We start from the raw sequence: 18,610 nt of genomic DNA on the forward strand, positions 1-18,610 counted from the left end.
GCATCAGAGCTTATTTAGGAATCTCAATATTAGGAATCAGAATTGGGCAGAAATTGTCTTTTCAATTGGCTTTATATTTTATGGTTACAAGCATATAATATAATGGAAAGTTTAAAGCAGCTCCAAAGTTAGAGAACAAAAAATGAGGGAACAAGAAAAATAAAGATGCCCTTTCAGGTTCAAAGTTCCAGCAGCATTTTGTCAGTTTTATTTGGGAAGTTTGTATCTGTCTGCGGTGCTTGGTAAGGAAAATAACTCTTCCTTACTCCAGAGATGGTTTACCTGGAGCTATCATCCTTTGCTGCAGGTTATGACACACCTCCGCGTGATTTACGAGCGCATGAACCAGTCTCTCTCCCTGCTCTACAATGTTCCAGCTGTGGCCGAGGAAATTCAGGATGAAGTTGGTGAGTGAGCTGTTTTTTTTTGGTGCTGTGCGTATTAAACATATTTTCCTCCTGTAGGAGAAAATCAGGGAAATGAGTTCATCTTCATCAGGAATCATCAATGTTTTAATATGTGGAAGGAAAAAGAGCAGATTCCCTTCTACAGTGAAACTCTTGGGGAGTGGAAGTTGCTCTCATCTTAGCAATTGCATCAGGTCTTAACTGCATACTGACAAAAGCCGAGGGGGATGTAATTTGACTTTGGTCTATTTGTGTGATAATGAGCCACTTGTTGGATTTTACTTGTCAACAGTTTTCTAATTTAGTCAGTCTTATAAATATCACCTTATGATGCTTTGGTACTTTACAGTTTAATAGAAACAACCCTTCATGTCTTAATTCTTTATTATCATAATCTTATGAGTGCCATGATATCCTCATTTTTCAGATGAAGGAGCCCAAACTTACAGTTTAAGAAACTTGCCTATGTCACACATATCCCAAGGAGCACAGCAAAACCACAAAACTCTGACTTTTGACTTTGAGGTTATTGTTATATTCAGTAACACATCTTTCTTTGATGCACGCCCCGCCCCCTGCATAGCCATGAGTGTTCTCTGGGCCACGTTGTTGTTTGAACTTAATTAACTATATGCCCACTATCTTTCATTAAACTTTTAAAATAATCATACACTCATAAGAAGTTGGAAAAATAATACAGAGTAGTCCAAGGTAGACATCACCCACCTTCCTCAGTAGTAACATTTTACGTAACATCATGCATTTTCAAAACCAGGAAACCGACCTTGTGTGCCCACTGTCTCCTTTGGCCATAGTTTTCCTAATGACATCTTTAATATTTCGTATGAGTAAGTTCTCCCTTTTCTGTTTTTCTTGGAAAGGGAGTAAAGTATCGCATAACGTTATTCTCCACAAACCCCCAAGATGCCCATATTTGTTTAACTTTACCTCACAAAAGTACTTAGGTGCAATTACCCTAGTTCATCTTTCAACATAAAGCAGATGTATGAATCCGGGCGATGTGGTGCATAAACCGTCTGTAAATAAGCAATATGTGTGTGGTGGGTCCCTCTCATAATGAGTCCTGTTCTTTGTTAATTGGGTTGGAAATAGATGCTTAATTTGGTTTAAACAGATGCAGGTTATCTGAAAACAGAACACCCAGGATGTTGTAGATGGTGTACCGGTTGCAGGAATTCCTGCTTTGAAGTGCCCAAAACACGGCTTGGCTCGATTTTTACATTTCATACCAGTGCCGTTCTACTCTTTTTTTTTCTAGCTTAGTAATACCTTGCAAATGTTGTTTGTATTACTACCAAGTATTTGGCACTTATCAGGGGATAATGGTCTGTTCAGTGTTGTGTATTAACACACAGGATCCTTTCTTTAAGAAACGAATATTCTTGTTATATATTAGGATAGACATGTGTAAGGAACCTTTAAAATACTGTATATTAAATCAGTATAAGAAAGTCCTCCAATAAGTTGTAGAAGGGACGAAATCAAAGAAAAATCACGTTCTTAATGAACTGAAGCTCAAATCTTCTAGATGAATGTATTTTGGCCTTATAGCCATCTTATCAAGCTTATTTTCATAAGCAACTTCAACTGAGGTGTTGCCAGTAATACCAAACGATAGAGGAATAAGGCATTGCAAAGGACTAGAATATTTCACTCTCAGCCAGTAATTATGGTTGACTCTTTCTAATTAAATTACCAGACGTTTTCATTCAGCAAAATACTACTGAAAGCAGTGACCACTAATAAGTCACAGTTCCACAGAACAGATGGTGATTCAGCTGTCTTGAGTGTTGCAAAATGCCCAAGAATAGAACCACACACTAAACTTCAAATCTCAGTGGCAGGGAGAATATTCCGTAGAATCATGGAATTTTTTTCTTTAAAAAAAACAACTGTTAAGTAGGATTAAGAGCATGTCATTTTTAAAAGTAGTTTTGTCATTCTGAGTATACTGAACACCGAATCCTGAAAGATAATCATTTAAAAAATCTTTCTTGCCTCCATTTTTAAATAGCTGTTTCCTGTGGGAAGAGAAGCTTGCATTAATGAACTTCCATTAAATAGAGCTGTGTACCATTTGAGGTCCTAACACCAAAGCCAAAGAAGAGAACTCCCTGGGGAGAACGGCTTTTCTGGGTTAAGCTTAGCTGTCTTATAGAAATGTTCTTCATTTGAAGGAACATTTAAACATAACTTACTTTTAAAGTAGGACCATGGATGAAACAAGATGGGCTGTGAGTTCTAATTGTTTAAGCTGAGTGCTGTTTAAGCTGAGTGGGAGTTCTTTGTAGTATTCTCTTTACTTTTATATACACTTGAAATTTTCCATAATAGAAGTTGGTTTTTAGCTTCCTTTCCAAATAGAATCTGCACAGATTTCTTCCAGTGTATGTCTCGTACATTTAATAGTTTCTAATTAAATGCTTTGTCATTAGTCTGATTTGCATGCATCTGCCTTTTCTGTGTGTAATCAAATTTTAGATTTGGAGTCAGTTCAGTGTAAGTAAGAAGCATACTAAAATTCAGAGCTGCTGGGAAAGGGAGAAGATCCAAAAGAACCTACAAATGCATGTTGTTTATATAAAAGTTTGTGCTTATAAATGCAGGCAGTTAGAAGATGTTTAGTACAGTAAACCATCTGGAGAGAAATACAATAGTTTTGTTAAATAAGGGTAATGGTTGCTCTGGAGATGAAGGGTTTTCACCAGTCCTGAGGGATTGCTAGTATCTTTCGTGACATAGGTTTATCTGCTTCAGGTAGTTTATGCTCCCACGAGGGTAGAATTCTCTGTTATGGGTGAAAATGAGGAAGAAGCTAGTCACACCAGAAAGAAAAGGGTGAAAGTGGGAACTGGCATCAAATTTGTGAGAACAGTAAAGTGTGACTGACTAAAGCCTAGAATTTATCAGGCCCATGAGTTCCAGCCCTGACCGTTCTCACCCTCTGTGCTTTCCTAAGAAAACCATCTGTTTATGCTGCTGTACTGTTAACTCCAGTAAATCCCACATCCATAACAACTACCTGTCTGCTGAGTCCCAGTGACATATTCCAGACTCGGAATACAGGCATACCTCGTTTATTGCGCTTTGCAGATATTGCATTTTTCACAGATGGAAGGTATGTGGCAACCCTGTGTTGAGTGAGTCTGTCAGCACCATTTTCCAACAGCATTTTTTCACGTCATGTCTCTGTGTCACATGTTGGTAATTATTGTGATATCTCAACCTATTTCATTATTATTACACTTGTGATGGTGATCCATGAGGAGTGATCTTTGATGTTACTATTGCAAAAATACAGTGACTTACTGAAGGCTCAGATGATGGTTAGCATTTTTTAGCAATAAAATATTTTTTAATTAAGGTATGTTCATCGTTTTTTTAGACGTAATGCTATTGCGCAGTTAATAGACTACAGTATAGGGTAAACGTAACTTTTACATGCACTGGGAAACCAAAAAATTCATGTGACTTGCTTTGTTGAGATATTTGCTTTATCGCAGTGGTCTGGAACCGAGCCTGCAGTGTCTCCGAGGTATGCCTATATTTCACCCGTTTCTCAAACTCCAAACTATGTGTGTAAGGAAGAAATCATTGTGTCCCTCGTGAAACTGACCCACTTTACAATCTCAGTTATGGGTTCTCCCAGTTGTCCTATACATATCCATGATTCCTTCCTCTCCTCCACCCATGATTGCTTATCAATCTGAAATCCTATATATTCTACCTCCTATATTCATGTGGAATCCCTGCTCTGTAAATCCACGTTGTTAGCTCAGATCCTTATCCTCTCACATGAGTTTCACTGGACTCTCAACTAGTCATCCCGCCTCTTGCCTTACCTTGGTCCCCTCCTACCCAACTTCTTCCTCTTCAGGGCTGAGTTCCCTGCTAAAATGAAAATACAACCTGCACGTGGTTCTTCCTTGCTTGAAAAGCAGCATCCTTCAATACTCACCTGAAATGTCCACACTCCCATAAGCCCTTGACTAATTTGCATAGGGAGCCAGAGGGAAGAGCTGGTGTTTGAGTGACAGTTATATGGCGAACTGATGAGAATCTCTTACTGATGATGTTGCTGGCCTGAGTTCTTTATGAAAGTTCACCCTTGTTGAGGTTCAGGGCCACCACATATAGATGTGGCAGGTGGTTTAGGGAAAAAGCGTAGACTGACATGCATTCCACATCCCACTGACGAAGCCAGGCCCTCTGGTATGGGGCCACATCCATGTGAAGCGTAGCTTTCTTATAATTCACACAAATGCAACAAATGCGCTAGTGACAACACTGGTGAATTCAGTGACAGCACCTCCAACTAACTTGTCCTTAACAGATAGTAAAGTGATGAAAGTGGAATTGGAGCCAAGGTCTGCATGAGTCCGAAATTCATACTCTCTCTGCTACCCACTTTCCTACTCTTAATTCAGTAGAATTTTCTTCTACTAAACCTCAGTGTCTAAAGCACCACGTATCCACCTCTAATACTGTACTCTACTTTGTATTTAATTGTTTATTGACATGTCCACCAGCCCCCAATCCTGTGAGATCTTCCAGGACGTGTCTTGGTCATGTCTGTATCCTTGGGATCCAGCAGAGGACCTGGTACTCTGTAGCATTAGTCATCAGAGCCTAGGTTGAAGCAAATCCCTAGGCTGCAAAGTAAATGCTCCTTAACTTAGGTGGATCAGGTGGTTTCCTCCACAACCCTAAAGACCCACCCTGAGCTCCTTCCTTAGCACCCAGCATAGCTAGTGCTACACAAAACAAATCTCTTTCCTCGGCCACAGCATTCTCTAACGCTATGATTGATCAAGCCAACAAAATGGGTGCGTTGGCAAAGGTATCAAAATAAAGAATAAAGCAGAGTTCTCAGGACTGTAATTAATAACATTTTACAATATTGTACTGTATCATATCCATGACCCTCTGCTATTTGGCTTTCTGCCCAATTCATACACTTTGACACTTGATTTATTAAATATGTTGTCTGGTTTGATTCTTCCATCAACCAGAGTCTGAGGCTATTTATTTGCTTTGCTTCACCAATAAGTATGAATTATCAAAACTACTCTATTAGTTTTATAAAAGCTTGCTGTTTATTCTTTTATGATAATTTTTCAGTTCAGTTTGAATTATATTATGTGCAAGTTCCCAGGCACATCATTTATTACTTAATGTTTTCCTTTTTTAAAAAAATGTATTTGCATACAAATTATGAAGTTTTCTGTAAAGAAAGGTGTAAGGCGTTTGTAGAGGGGGAAAGAATCCCTTCCTCATTTAAAATAGCTGTTTAGGACAATTTTTTTTTTTTATTCAGCAAATGATAGAATCATTAATTTAAGGAAATTATGCCTCTTTTCAATGTCCATATTCTGTCTTAATCATCTTTTAACCCTTCAAAAAAGCAGAATTCCTTCATCTCTACTATTGTTCATCTTGGCTTTGCTTTGTCAATTTGCTGTTTCAAAATGAGTGGATTTTTTTACCCCTTGTAATCTTCCTTAAATCTGTGCTAAAAGGATTCTATTCTTCTATCAGCACTCACCAGAGTACTTCATTTTACAGCTTCCTCAAGGCTAAAAACATTGCAGCTCTCAACTCAGGGCTGGCTGTTTCACAGAATGCTGTAATGATCAATTTATGAGAAAGATAGGGGGAAGGAAAAGGGGAAGGAAGGCCTAATTGTTTCATACCCTGGGTTTTGTTGGGGTTTTTTTTCTTTTAGCATTCAAAATTAGTAAAAACATGAATTATTGTAAACCAGATGTTGGAAGGATCTCTGGCGGAACAAATCCATAGTGAATGGGGTGGGATTGAAATACGTGGCAGGAGATCAAGAAACTCAAGTTAATGAAAGAAGGCTTCTAATTTTTTATTACAATTTGACTGTGGCCTCCTGATAAACTTTTCTGCTCTTTGGGAAAAATACAGCATGTTTATTTCAAGGACAGTGTTTCCATTCTCTGTTCCTAGTAAACCTATTGATTTTTGGATTTAATGAATCCAAAGTAGTCTAGACTTAAAATAGAATATTTATGGCACTTGCCAGACCAACAAAATGGAACATTCATTACTACTGAGAATTTTAAGTATCCTTGTGTGTAATTGTTAGTCAAGGGAGGGCATCAGGAAGAAAAAAAAAATCATAAAAGTGAATAAAGTGAGAGAACTATTAACTTATTCCACTCTTATTCGTTTTCCATAGGAAATGACTTTTAAGTATAAGTAGATTTTATATTTTAGAACTGATTTAAGTATTTGGCAACAAGAACATTTATTTGTATCATAAATTGCCAAAGACATGTTCTTCCTTTAGTTTTACAGTAGTCTCAGAGCTCCTTATTAGTATTCTTTCCAGTATTATTACCTGAATTACAGGTTTGACCAGTGTTTATTTGCCTACCCTCTAAATGTATATCTTTGTCCCCCTCTTAAGCAAGACAGTTACTCTTCCAAAATAGTACAACTCATTTTATAAATGAGAAAATGAAACTGCGTTGTCAAGTGACCTACATATAAGCATATTAATCTTCAAAATGGAAAAGTATACTATGACAACAACCCAGTTTTCTGATGCTTTGCCTGCCATGTTGAACTGTCTCTAAACAGCAAAATATAGATGTGTCAATGCCAATGAGTTCATACCTCAAACCCAACTGGTCTGTAAATAGTCTTAGGAGGTTACAGCCCTTAAGCATTTAACTCACCCATAGTGGCTAGTTTAGTGCTTTGCAGACATTTAGTTCTTTAAACCTTTTTTGGATATGACATGTAAGCTGTCTTTTTCTTAGGAGTTTAATTACTGAATCTATAAATATAGTGTATGTCATTCAGATGATCTGTGGAAGTCAGTCATAGGGTCCTTTTGACGTATGTAGGGTCTTGCCTGGTGGTCCAGTGGCTAAGACTCCAAGCTCCTTGATGCAGGGGGCCTTGGGTCAGTCCCTGGTCAGGGAACTAGATCCCACATGGTGCAATGGGAAGATTCCTGCATGCCGCAAATAAAGATCCTTGCGTGCCACAACGAAGATCCCACACGTGGCAACGAAGATCTCACGTGCCGCAACTAAGACCCGATGCAGACAAATAAATTAATTAATTTTAAAAAATATTTTTAAATGCTGACTAATATTAAAAAAAAAAAGTTGATGTATGTAACTTGACATATGTAAATTATTGACATGGAAATTATTCAGGGAAACAACATCAGTTTCCCTGGGTAATTTTTATAATATTACCTTCTGGCAAACAGATGTGTTTTTTCCTGTATTTTCTGATCCATAATTTTAAAGGAAAAGTCAATCCTTTAGCATTATTTAAAAAGAATACACTTTCTAGGAAGAATGAATGTCAAAAAGTTTAATTTAAAACAAATAAGCATAATCTCTGCCATTCTGGCAGATAGATTGTAGACATTAATATGTATAATTCAGAGTGGTATATTGATCTTATTTCTTGCGATCCCAGTGTACCCTGGCAGTCATTAGATGACTTACATATAAACCACATTGTTTATTTCATGCCATTGCAGTGGCTCTCTGGATTATGTTTTCAGTCTTCATAAGTAGGCGGTATCTATTAAAATCTTTTGCATATTTTTTAATAGGGCTCTTGCATTTTTATTATTGAGTTGTAAAAGGTCTTTATGTATTCTGGATACTAAACTCTCATTAAATATATGATTTGAAAATATTTTCTTCCTTTTTGTAGGTTTTCTTTTCACTTTCTTGACATCCTTTGAACACACAAAATTGTAAAACTTTGATGAAGTCCAGTTTATCAATTTGTTTCCGCTGTTGCTTATGCTTTAGTATTATATCTAAGAACCATTGCTCAATCCAAGGTCAAATATATTTATACCTGTGTTTCTTTCCAAGAGTCTTATAGTTTAGCTCTTATAGTTAAATCTTCGATTCATTTTGAGTTAATTTTTATATGTAGTGTGAGATAAGGATCCCCCTTCATTTTTTACATGTGGATATCCAGGGTCCCATCACCATCTGTTGAAAAAAACTATTCTTTCTACTTTAAATGGTCTCGGAACCCTTGTCAAAAATCAGTTGACCAGGGATATATGGGTTTACTTCTTGACTCTCAATTCTATTCCTTCTATATATACATTCTTATTACAATACCACACTATTTTGATTACTGTAGCTCTGTAGTAAGTTTTGAAATCAGGCAATGTGAGTCTTCCTCCTTTGTTCTTTTTCAAGATTGTTTTGACTATTTGGGGTCCCTTGCTTTTCCATATGAATTTTAAAGTCTTTTTTTTCCTCATTTCTGCAAAAAAGGTAGTCAGAATTTTAATAGGGATTACCTTGAATCTATAGATCAATTCAGGGAGTATTTCTATTGTAATTTTTTTAATGAACTTTTAAAACACTATCACTACTTGAAGAGATATCCACTATGAGATGATTCCACTTTGACCCCATTCAGGAGGGTAAATGTTTAGAAGTCGCAGGAAAATTGATTTAGCACACTGTCACCCTTTACTCCAAATTTTGGTGAGATTCAAGGAAATTTCTTTGTGAACTCTTCCTTAAATCATGACAACTATGAAACAGTGGTGGGTTTTGTCTATTTTCATGCCGTTCTCTGATTGTGTGTGTGTGTGTGTGTGTGTGTGTGTGTGTGTGCGCGTGCGCGCGCACCTTGACCAAATGGGTGAAGCCTGAGGCAGTGCCTCTCACCCCGAGCTCTGCTGGTGCCTGTGATGATCCAGTGCAGTTCCAGAGTTTTTCCTTAACTCACCAGCTCTTACACATGGCCCTATATTTTGAATCAAAATCCAAAAAGAAATCCTAACTAAAATGATTGGGGGGTGAAGTCAGACCACAGTGGGGACTCCTAGACTACTTCTGGCAGGGAACCCTGCCACAGATGTATCCTGATTTTTTTTGGTAGATTCTGGGGAGCAACCAATGATTTTACAATGGGGAAGAAGGCCTGGTTATTTTGTTTTTCACAACCAGCTGCCTTCAAGGTTCATATTTTTAAAGAGAAGAAAAAAATTGTAGTGATATTTGCCACCCTGAAAATAGAGATGCATTCAAATTGAGATTAATTTTGAAATCTGTTTCCACAAAGTCTAACTGGGAGAGACATGAATGTATTTGCATGTGAGAAAGACTTTGGAAGGAATGTTAATTTGCCTCTTGCTCTTCAACTCAGAAACAAATTTTGCAATGTACTCCCTGAGTAAGCTCTGTTACTCTTTGTTAACTATTCTCCTGCCATCTATACCATGGCCTGCTTTAGAAAATCAGTCATAGACACTGGGGTATAATGTCTCATCAAAAACAGGAGATCAATCTATTAACCCATTCCAGATTATGAGGCATGTGTCCAAAGGAATGTTTACATCATATGAATCAAAACACTATTCAGAAACAATCTTTTGGACTTAGAGTGAAAAACAGGTGTTCAAAAGGCCAAAGTTAGGGCGTTACTTAATTTCAACTACTGTTGCTAGATCCATTGACCTGAGACAGTGAATTTAAAATAGCCTATTTAATGTGTTTAATTTTTTACAAATATATTTATTTACATGAGCTCATAAAAGCATGAGTTAAATCTTATTATTTCTGTGGAACAGCAAATGGTGACTACTTGGATTGTCTTATGCATGTCTCAGTATCTTTGCTTTTGGTCTGGGTGGTAGTTAGAAGAGTCTGCCCATCCCATGAGAGCAGATAGAGGAACTGTGTGTTCAGCTTCCTCTTTAACATTAAACTTGATAAAGCTTCTCCTAAGGCCAGCAGAGACCAGAGGCATTGTCATCTGAGAGCAGGAGGAAGGGCCAGCTGCAAGTTTCATGCCTCTCAGAAGCAAGAGCCTGAGCCAGCCTGGCCTTGGCAAATGATGCATTTCTTCTCTTTCAGGGGCTAGCATAGTGAAGGGAAGCTCTGGGGCTGTAGTGAGTTGCTTCTGAAGCTTTGCCAAGTTATGAAGGAACTTCCTGGGACCTGAACAGTGGAGATCTGGGAATGCAAAAGGGAACATATCATATTAATATGATTATACTTATTAACGTCTTATATTATTTTTATTTAGGAAACTAGAAACAAAGCAAATTTCATATTCTAGGTTTTGGGCAGAGGGCAGGAGATGTGGAGAGAGAAATTGGTGTTTGAAATTCTAAATTAGTGACTCTTTTGCAAAAACCAGCCTTCATTTTGTTGATGATTACTGAGGCTTGAAATAATTAAAATGGGTTTACTCTCAAATGATAGTCAACATATTTGATAGAAAGGAAAGTTGCCAAAATGCCCTTTTTGATGTGGCATGCACAATAAGAAGAGTATCATGTATGGAGCTGGACTTGAAAGCATAATCATTCATAATGTAACCTTTCTTTATTACACTAAAACTTTTTCTTTAGTCATGACTGTGACCAGATAACATAAGCTTCTTGCTGTTTATAAGTTTTCCATGATACCAAAAAGCAGTTTTCTAAAATTTTTGTATATGAACCTTTGTTAATAGTTATAGTTTTCTAATCAAACAGCTTTAGTCAAATTAAAAAAAAATTAACTTTATCATTGCCACTGAGATATCACTAGGTAAATGCCTTAATTCTCAGTCACCACTCTAATAATATCAAGGGAATATTAGAGGGTTTCCCTGGTGGCGCGGTGGTTAAGAATCCACTAGCACGATAGCTAGTGCTTCCCACTAGCTATCTATTTTACATTTGGTACTGTATATATGTCCATGCTACTCTCTCACTTCATCCCGGCTTGCCCTTCCCGCTTCCCGTGTCATCAAGTCCATTCTCTATGTCTGTGTCTTTATTCCTGTCCTGCCCCTACGTTCATCAAAACCATTTTTTTTTTTTTAGATTACATATATATGTGTTAGCATACAGTATTTGTTTTTCTCTTTCTGACTTACTTCACTCTGTATGACAGACTCTAGGTCCATCCAACTCACTACAAATAACTCAATTTTGTTTCTGTTTATGGCTGAGTAATATTCCTTTGTATATATGCACCACATCTTCTTTATCCATTCATCTGTCAGTGGACACGTAGGTTGCTTCCATGTCCTGGCTATTGTAAATAGAGCTGCAATGAACATTTTGGTACATGACTCTTTTTGAATTATGGTTTTCTCAGGGTATATGCCCAGTGGTGGGATTGCTAGGTCATATGGTAGTTCTATTTTTAGTTTTTTAAGGAACCTCCATACTGTTCTCTACAATCGCTGCATCAATTTACATTCCCACCAACAGTGCAAGAGGGTTCCCTTTTCTCCACACCCTCTCCAGCATTTATTGTTTGTAGATTTTTTGATGATGGCCATTCTGACTGGTGTGAGGTGATACCTCACTGTAGTTTTGATTTGCATTTCTCTAATAATTGGTGATGTTGAGCATCTTTTCATGTGTTTCTTGGCAATCTGTATATCTGCTTTGGAGAAATGTCTATTTAGGTCTTCCACCCATTTTTGGATTGGGTTGTTTGTTTTCTTGATATTGAGCTGCATGAGCTGCTTGTACATTTTGGAGATTAATCCTTTGTCAGTTGCTTCGTTTGCAAATATTTTCTTCCATTCTGAGGGTTGTCTTTTCATGTTGTTTATGGTTTCCTTTGCTGTGCAAAACCTTTTAAGTTTCATTAGGTCCCATTTGTTTACTTTTGTCTTTATTTCCATTTCTCTAGGAAGTGGGTCAAAAAGGATCTTGCTGTGATTTATGTCACAGAGTGTTCTGCCTATGTTTTCCTCTAAGAGTTTTATAGTGTCTGGCCTTACATTTAGGTCTTTAATCCATTTTGAGTTTATTTTTGTGTATGGTGTGAGGAAGTGTTCTACCAATTTCATTCTTTTACATGTAGCTGTCCAGTTTTCCCAGCACCACTTATTGAAGAGGCTGTCTTTTCTCCACTGTATACTCTTGCCTCCTTTATCAAAGATAAGGTGACCATATGTCTGTGAGTTTATCTCTGGGCTTTCTATCCTGTTCCATTAATCTATATTTCTGTTTTTGTGCCAGTACCATACTGTCTTGATTACTGTAGCTTTGTAGTATAGTCTGAAGTCAGGGAGCCTGATTCCTCCAGCTCCGTTTTTCTTTCTCAAGATTGCTTTGGCTATTCGGGGTCTTATGTGTTTCCATACAAATTGTGAAATTTTTTGTTCTAGTTCTGTGAAAAATGCCATTGGTAGTTTGATAGGGATTGCATGGAATCTGTAGATTGCTATGGGAAGTATAGTCATTTTCACAATGTTGATTCTTCCAATCCAAGAACATGGTATATCTCTCCATCTGTTTGTATCATCTTTAATTTCTTTCAGCAGTGTCTTGTAGTTTTCTGCATACAGGTCTTTTGTCTTCTTAGATATGTTTATTCCTAGGTATTTTATTCTTTTTGTTGCAATGGTAAATGGGAGTGTTTCCTTAATTTCTCTTTCAGATTTTTCATCATTAGGGTATAGGAATGCAAGAGGTTTCTGTGCATTAATTTTGTATCCTGCTACTCTACCAAATTCATTGATTAGCTCTAGTAGTTTCCTGGTAGCATCTTTAGGATTCTCTATGTATAGTATCATGTCATCTGCAAACAGTGACAGCTTTACTTCTTCTCTTCCAATTTGGATTCCTTTTATTTCTTTTTGTTCTCTGATTGCTGTGGCTAAAACTTCCAAAACAGTGTTGAATAATAGTGGTGAGAGTGGGCAACCTTGTCTTGTTCCTGACCTTAGTGGAAATGGTTTCAGTTTTTCACCATTGAGAAAAATGTTGGCTGTGGGTTTGTCATATAGAGCCTTTATTATGCTGAGAAAAGTTCCCTCTACGCCTACTTTCTGCAGGGTTTTTATCATAAATGGGTGTTGAATTTTGTCAAAAGCTCTTTCTGCATCTATTGAGATGATTATATGGTTTTTATTCTTCAGTTTGGCAATATGGTGTATCATATTGATTGATTTGCATATATTGAAGAATCCTTGCATTCCTGGGATAAACCCCACTTGATCATGGTGTATGATCCTTTTAATGTGCTGTTGGATTCTGTTTGCTAGTATTTTCTTGAGGATTTTTGCATCCATGTTCATCAGTGATATTGGCCTGTAGTTTTCTTTCTTTGTGACATCTTTGTCTGGTTTTGGTATCAGGGTGATGGTGGCCTCGTAGAATGAGTTTGGGAGTGTTCCTCCCTCTGCTATATTTTGGAAGAGTTTGAGAAGGACGGGTGTTAGCTCTTCTCTAAATGTTTGATAGAATTCGCCTGTGAAGCCATCTGGTCCTGGGCTTTTGTTTGTTGGAAGATTTTTAATCACAGTTTCAATTTCAGTGCTTGTGATTGGTCTGTTTATATTTTCTATTTCTTCCTGGTTCAGTCTCGGAAGGTTGTGCTTTTCTAAGAATTTGTCCATTTCTTCGAGGTTGTCCATTTTATTGGCATATAGTTGCTTGTAGTAATCTCTCATGATCCTTTGTATTTCTGCAGTGTCAATTGTTACTTCTTCTTCATTTCTAATTCTGTTGATCTGAGTCTTCTTTTTTTTCTTGAAGAGGCTGGCTGATGGTTTATCAATCTTGTTTATCTTCTCAGAGAACCAGTTTTTAGTTTTATTCATCTTTGCTATTGTTTCCTTCATTTCTTCTTCATTTACTTCTGATCTGATCTTTATGATTTCTTTCCTTCTAACTTTGGGGGTTTTTTGGTTCCTCTTTCTCTATTTGCTTTAGGTGTAAGGTTAGGTTGTTTATTTGAGATGTTTCTTGTTTCTTGAGGTAGGATTGTATTGCTATAAACTTCCCTCTTAGAACTGCTTTTGCTGCATCCCATAGGTTTTGGGTCATCGTGTTTTCGTTGTCATTTGTCTCTAGGTATTTTTTGATTTCCTCTTTGATTTCTTCAGTGATCTCTTGGTTATTTATTAGCATATTGTTTTTAACCTCCATGTGTTTGTATTTTTTACAGTTTTTTTCTGTAATTGATATCTACTCTCATAGTGTTGTGGTCAGAAAAGATACTTGATACAATTTCAATTTTCTTAAATTTACCAAGGCTTGATTTGTGACCCAAGATACGGTCTGTCCTGGAGAATATTCCATGAGCACTTGAGAAGAAAGTATATTCTGTTGTTTTGGGATGGAATGTCCTATAAATATCAATTAAGTCCGTCTTCTTCAATGTGCCATTTAAAGCTTGTGTTTCCTTATTTATTTTCATTTTGAATGATCTGTCCATTGGTGAAAGTCGGGTGTTAAAGTCCCCTACTATGATTGTGTTACTGTCGATTTCCCCTTTTATGGCTGTTAGTATTTGCCTTATGTACTGAGGTGCTCCTATGTTGGGTGCATAAATACTTACAATTGTTATATCTTCTTCTTGGATTGATCCCTTGATCATTATGTAGTGTCCTTCTTTGTCTCTTATAATAGTCTTTATTTTAAAGTCTATTTTGTCTGATATGAGAATTGCTACTCCAGCTTTCTTTTGATTTCCATTTTCATAGAATATCTTTTTCCATCCCCTCACTTTCAGTCTGTATGTGTCCCTAGGTCTGAAGTGGGTCTCTTGTAGACAGCATATGTACGTGTCTTGTTTTTGTGTCCATTCAGCCAGTCTGTGTCTTTTGGTTGGAGCATTTAATCCATTTATATTTAAGGTAGTTATCGATATGTATGTTCCTGTTACCATTTTCTTAATTGTTTTGGGTTTGTTATTGTAGGTCTTTTCCTTCTCTTGTGTATCCTGCCTAGAGAAGTTCCTTTAGCATTTGTTGTAAAGCTGGTTTGGTGGTGCTGACTTCTCTTAACCTTTGCTTATCTGTAAAGGTCTCAATTTCTCCATCGAATCTAAATGAGATCCTTGCTGGGTAGAGTAATCTTGGTTGTAGGTTTTTCCCTTTCATCACTTTAAATATGTCCTGTCACTCCCTTCTGGCTTGCAGAGTTCCTGCTGAAAAATCAGCTGTTAACCTTTTGGGGATTCCTTTGTATGTTATTTTGTTGCTTTTCCCTTGCCGCTTTTAATATTTTTTCTTTGTATTTAATTTTTGATAGTTTGATTAATATGTGTCTCGGAGTGTTTCTCTTTGGGTTTATCCTGTATGGTACTCTCTGTGCTTCCCGTACTTGACTATTTCTTTTCCCATGTTACGGAAGTTTTCTACTACAATCTCTTCAAATATTTTCTCAGACCCTTTCTTTTTCTCCTCTTCTTCTGGGACCCCTGTAATTCGAATGTTGGTGCATTTAATGTTGTCTCAGAGGTCTCTGAGACTTTCCTCAATTCTTTTCATTGTTTTTTCTTTATTCTGCTCCCTGGCAGTTATTTCCACCATTTTATCTTCCAGGTCACTTATCCGTTCTTCTGCTTCAGTTATTCTGTTATTGATTCCTTCTAGATTATTTTTAATTTCTGTAATTGTGTTGTTCATCGCTGTTTGTTTGCTCTTTAGTTCTTCCCGATTCTTGTGAAATGTTTCTTGTATTTTCTCCATTCTGTTTCTGAGATTTTGGATCATCTTTACTATCATTACTCTGAATTCTTTTTCAGGTAGGTTGCCTATTTCATCTTCATTTATTTGGTCTTATAGGTTTTTACCTTGCTCCTTCGTCTGTAACATTTTTTTTTTCGTTTCTTTTTTTTCTTTTATGGGTGGTGCTTTATTAGTGCCAAATTGGTTGTTTGGCCTTAGACATCCAGCACTGGAGTTTGCAGGCAGTTATATAGAGCTGGGTCTTGGTACTGAGATGAGGAGACCTCACTCTGATTGATATTCTCTCGGGTCTGAGTTTCTCTGTTAGTCCAGCAGTTTGGACTCTGAGTTCCCATCACAGGAGCTCGGGCCCGACCTCCGGCTTGGGAACCAAGATCCCTCAAGCTTCATGGCATGGAAAAGAAAAAAGGAAGTAAGAAAGAAAAGAGCAGTACAAAGAATAAAAAACAAAGTAAAATTAGAAAGATAAAAAATACATTAGGAAAAATAAAACTGTAATTGAAACAACTGCAACAAGGTAAAATAAAACCACAGCAGAAAAAAAACGGGGTGGGGGGAACAAGCCAAAAAGAGTGATCACTAACAATGTATAAAGAATAAAATAAAATTAGAAAAATAAAAGATTTATTAGGAAAAATAAAAATATAAAAGAATCAACAAGGTAAAACAGAACCCCAATCTAAAAGAGGAAAAGAGAAAAGGAAAAAAAAAAAAGAAAAGCCTTGGCTAAGGGGGCGGAGTTTAGGCAGGGGCTGAACTTAGGCAGCGTGGGGTTTAGGATGGGGGCGGGACCTAGGCAGGTGGGGGCGTGTCGTTTGAGCATGGGGCGGGGCCTCTGCTTAGGACCTGCAATGAAGGAGAGGGGCAGCATGTCCAAGGGGGGCTTCTGGAGTGTGCAGTTCTGGAGTTTGGAGGTAGGGCCCTGGGTGAGGGTGTGTGGGTGGGGTTTAGGCCCAGTGCGGTTGGAGGGGGTCTCTGAGGGCGTCTCCGACTGTAGAGGTGGGGCCCCGGGTGGGGGTGTAGGGGCGGGGCTTGGGCTCTGCACTGCGGGAGGGAGGCTCCGAGGGCAGAGGATTAGGCCCGGGAGCCCAGCAGGCTCCCCGGTGCCTAAGTGGACAGGGAAAGGCTGGCCCCGCTCCCTTCCGTTCCTTCACACCCCCTCCCGCACCATCTCCCCCAGGGTCTCCCATGTCCCCACTGGACCCCTAACCATGGGTGGGTCCCGCTGGGTGTAGGACGTCCTCCCCTCCCCCAGCCGCCCCTCAGGGGTGCCGGTCCCAGAGGTCCAGCCTTTGCTTTTGCTCCCCCTTCCCTCCCTCCTACTCCCTCAGGACCCGCACGGCTGGAGGGGGCCTCAGGGGGCAGAGGATCAGGCCGGGGAACTCAGCAGGCTCCCAGGGGCCCAAGTGGACAGGGGAAACCTGACCACCCTCCCTTTGGATCCTCTGCCCTCCCAGTGGTTCCCCAACTTCCCCCTTCGGGCGTGGGACCCCTTCCCCTCCCCCAGCCGCCCCTCAGGGGCACCAGCCCCGTCCCGCCTCCACTTCTCCTCCCCCTTCACTCGCCCCACGTCCTACCCAGTCACTGGGGGCTCCTCCTGTCCCCTTAGGTGTCCGTGGTACCGCACCAGTGCTTGGTAGGTGCTCTCTTTTCTTCTCTTTTTTTTAATACTCATTTGATTCTCAAAATAACCCTGAACAGGCAAAGCAAATCGTGGGAAAAGAATCTGAAAAAGAATATATATATATATATATATATATATATATATATATATATATCTGAATCACTGTGCTGTACACCTGAAACTAACATGACATTGTAAATCAACTACACTTCAATTTTTTTTAAATAATAATAAAATAACCCTGGACAGGCAAAGCAAATAGTTGTTCCCTTTGTTCTCCTTCATGAGCCTAACTTTCCAAGAAGGCTGATCTTATGTCCACAGCCCTGGATACATTGACATACGCTGCTCCATCTGCCTGCAATACCCCTGCCCAGTTTTGGCCTGTTGAGATCTTTTTGAGCTTCCAAAACCCCAACTCTAGTGTCACCTCTCCCTTTAATTCTTTAATGAACAGAAAGCATCTGTACTCTGATCATATAGTTTATATATTACATGTGTCTGCTCTTGTTTTGATGTGTACATGTCAACTAATTGTCCTGTACTAATTATAGTCTCTTTGAGGGTGTGAATCAAATTTCTTGTGCATTCGTTTCTCCTGAAAGAAATTACTAGGTACAAGCCAGTATTACAAATACGTGTCTTCAAGGAATTCTTCAGTTACAAGATTTGTGATTCTTGGACCAGCATCATGAGCATCCCCTGGGAACTTGCTAGAAATTCACATTCTCTGGTCCCACCCCAGACTTTCTGAATCAGCAATGCTGGGTTGAGGAATTAGCAATCTAGCTTTTAACAAGCTGTCCAGCTGACTGTGATGCATGTAGAACTTTGAGAATTACTGATTTAGGATGTATTCCACTTACGAAAAGTTAATAAACAGGTGAGGATCTATTCTAGCCCACCAATAAGCCATTTAGATTTACCCATACTGTTGTGTCCTAAATCCACATGATAAAAAAACTATATACCACAAAAAGTGCTTAAGGGGAAAACCTAAATGAAGTTAATGTATTTGATTAATTCATAAATACAACAGCTCCATTTATAGAAAAAGATACATAATTGCTGAGTAGTCTTAGATGAAAAGGTGTAC

The 18,610-nt window shown here is 38.3% G+C and overlaps 1 protein-coding gene across 7 annotated transcripts in view; it reads left to right on the forward strand.

Annotated features, from left to right (window-relative positions):
- Positions 1-18,610, forward strand: part of APP (amyloid beta precursor protein) — a 274,620-nt gene that overhangs the window by 208,248 nt on the left and 47,762 nt on the right. For all 7 annotated transcript variants that reach the window (XM_082391920.1, XM_082391921.1, XM_082391922.1 and 4 more), the window contains one exon: positions 308-407. In XM_082391920.1, the coding sequence (XP_082248046.1) occupies positions 308-407 (100 nt within the window). The remainder of the gene's footprint in view (positions 1-307; positions 408-18,610) is intronic.

Source organism: Balaenoptera borealis, assembly GCF_965194805.1.
Source record: "Balaenoptera borealis genome assembly, chromosome: 5".
Taxonomy (NCBI): Eukaryota; Metazoa; Chordata; class Mammalia; order Artiodactyla; family Balaenopteridae; genus Balaenoptera; species Balaenoptera borealis.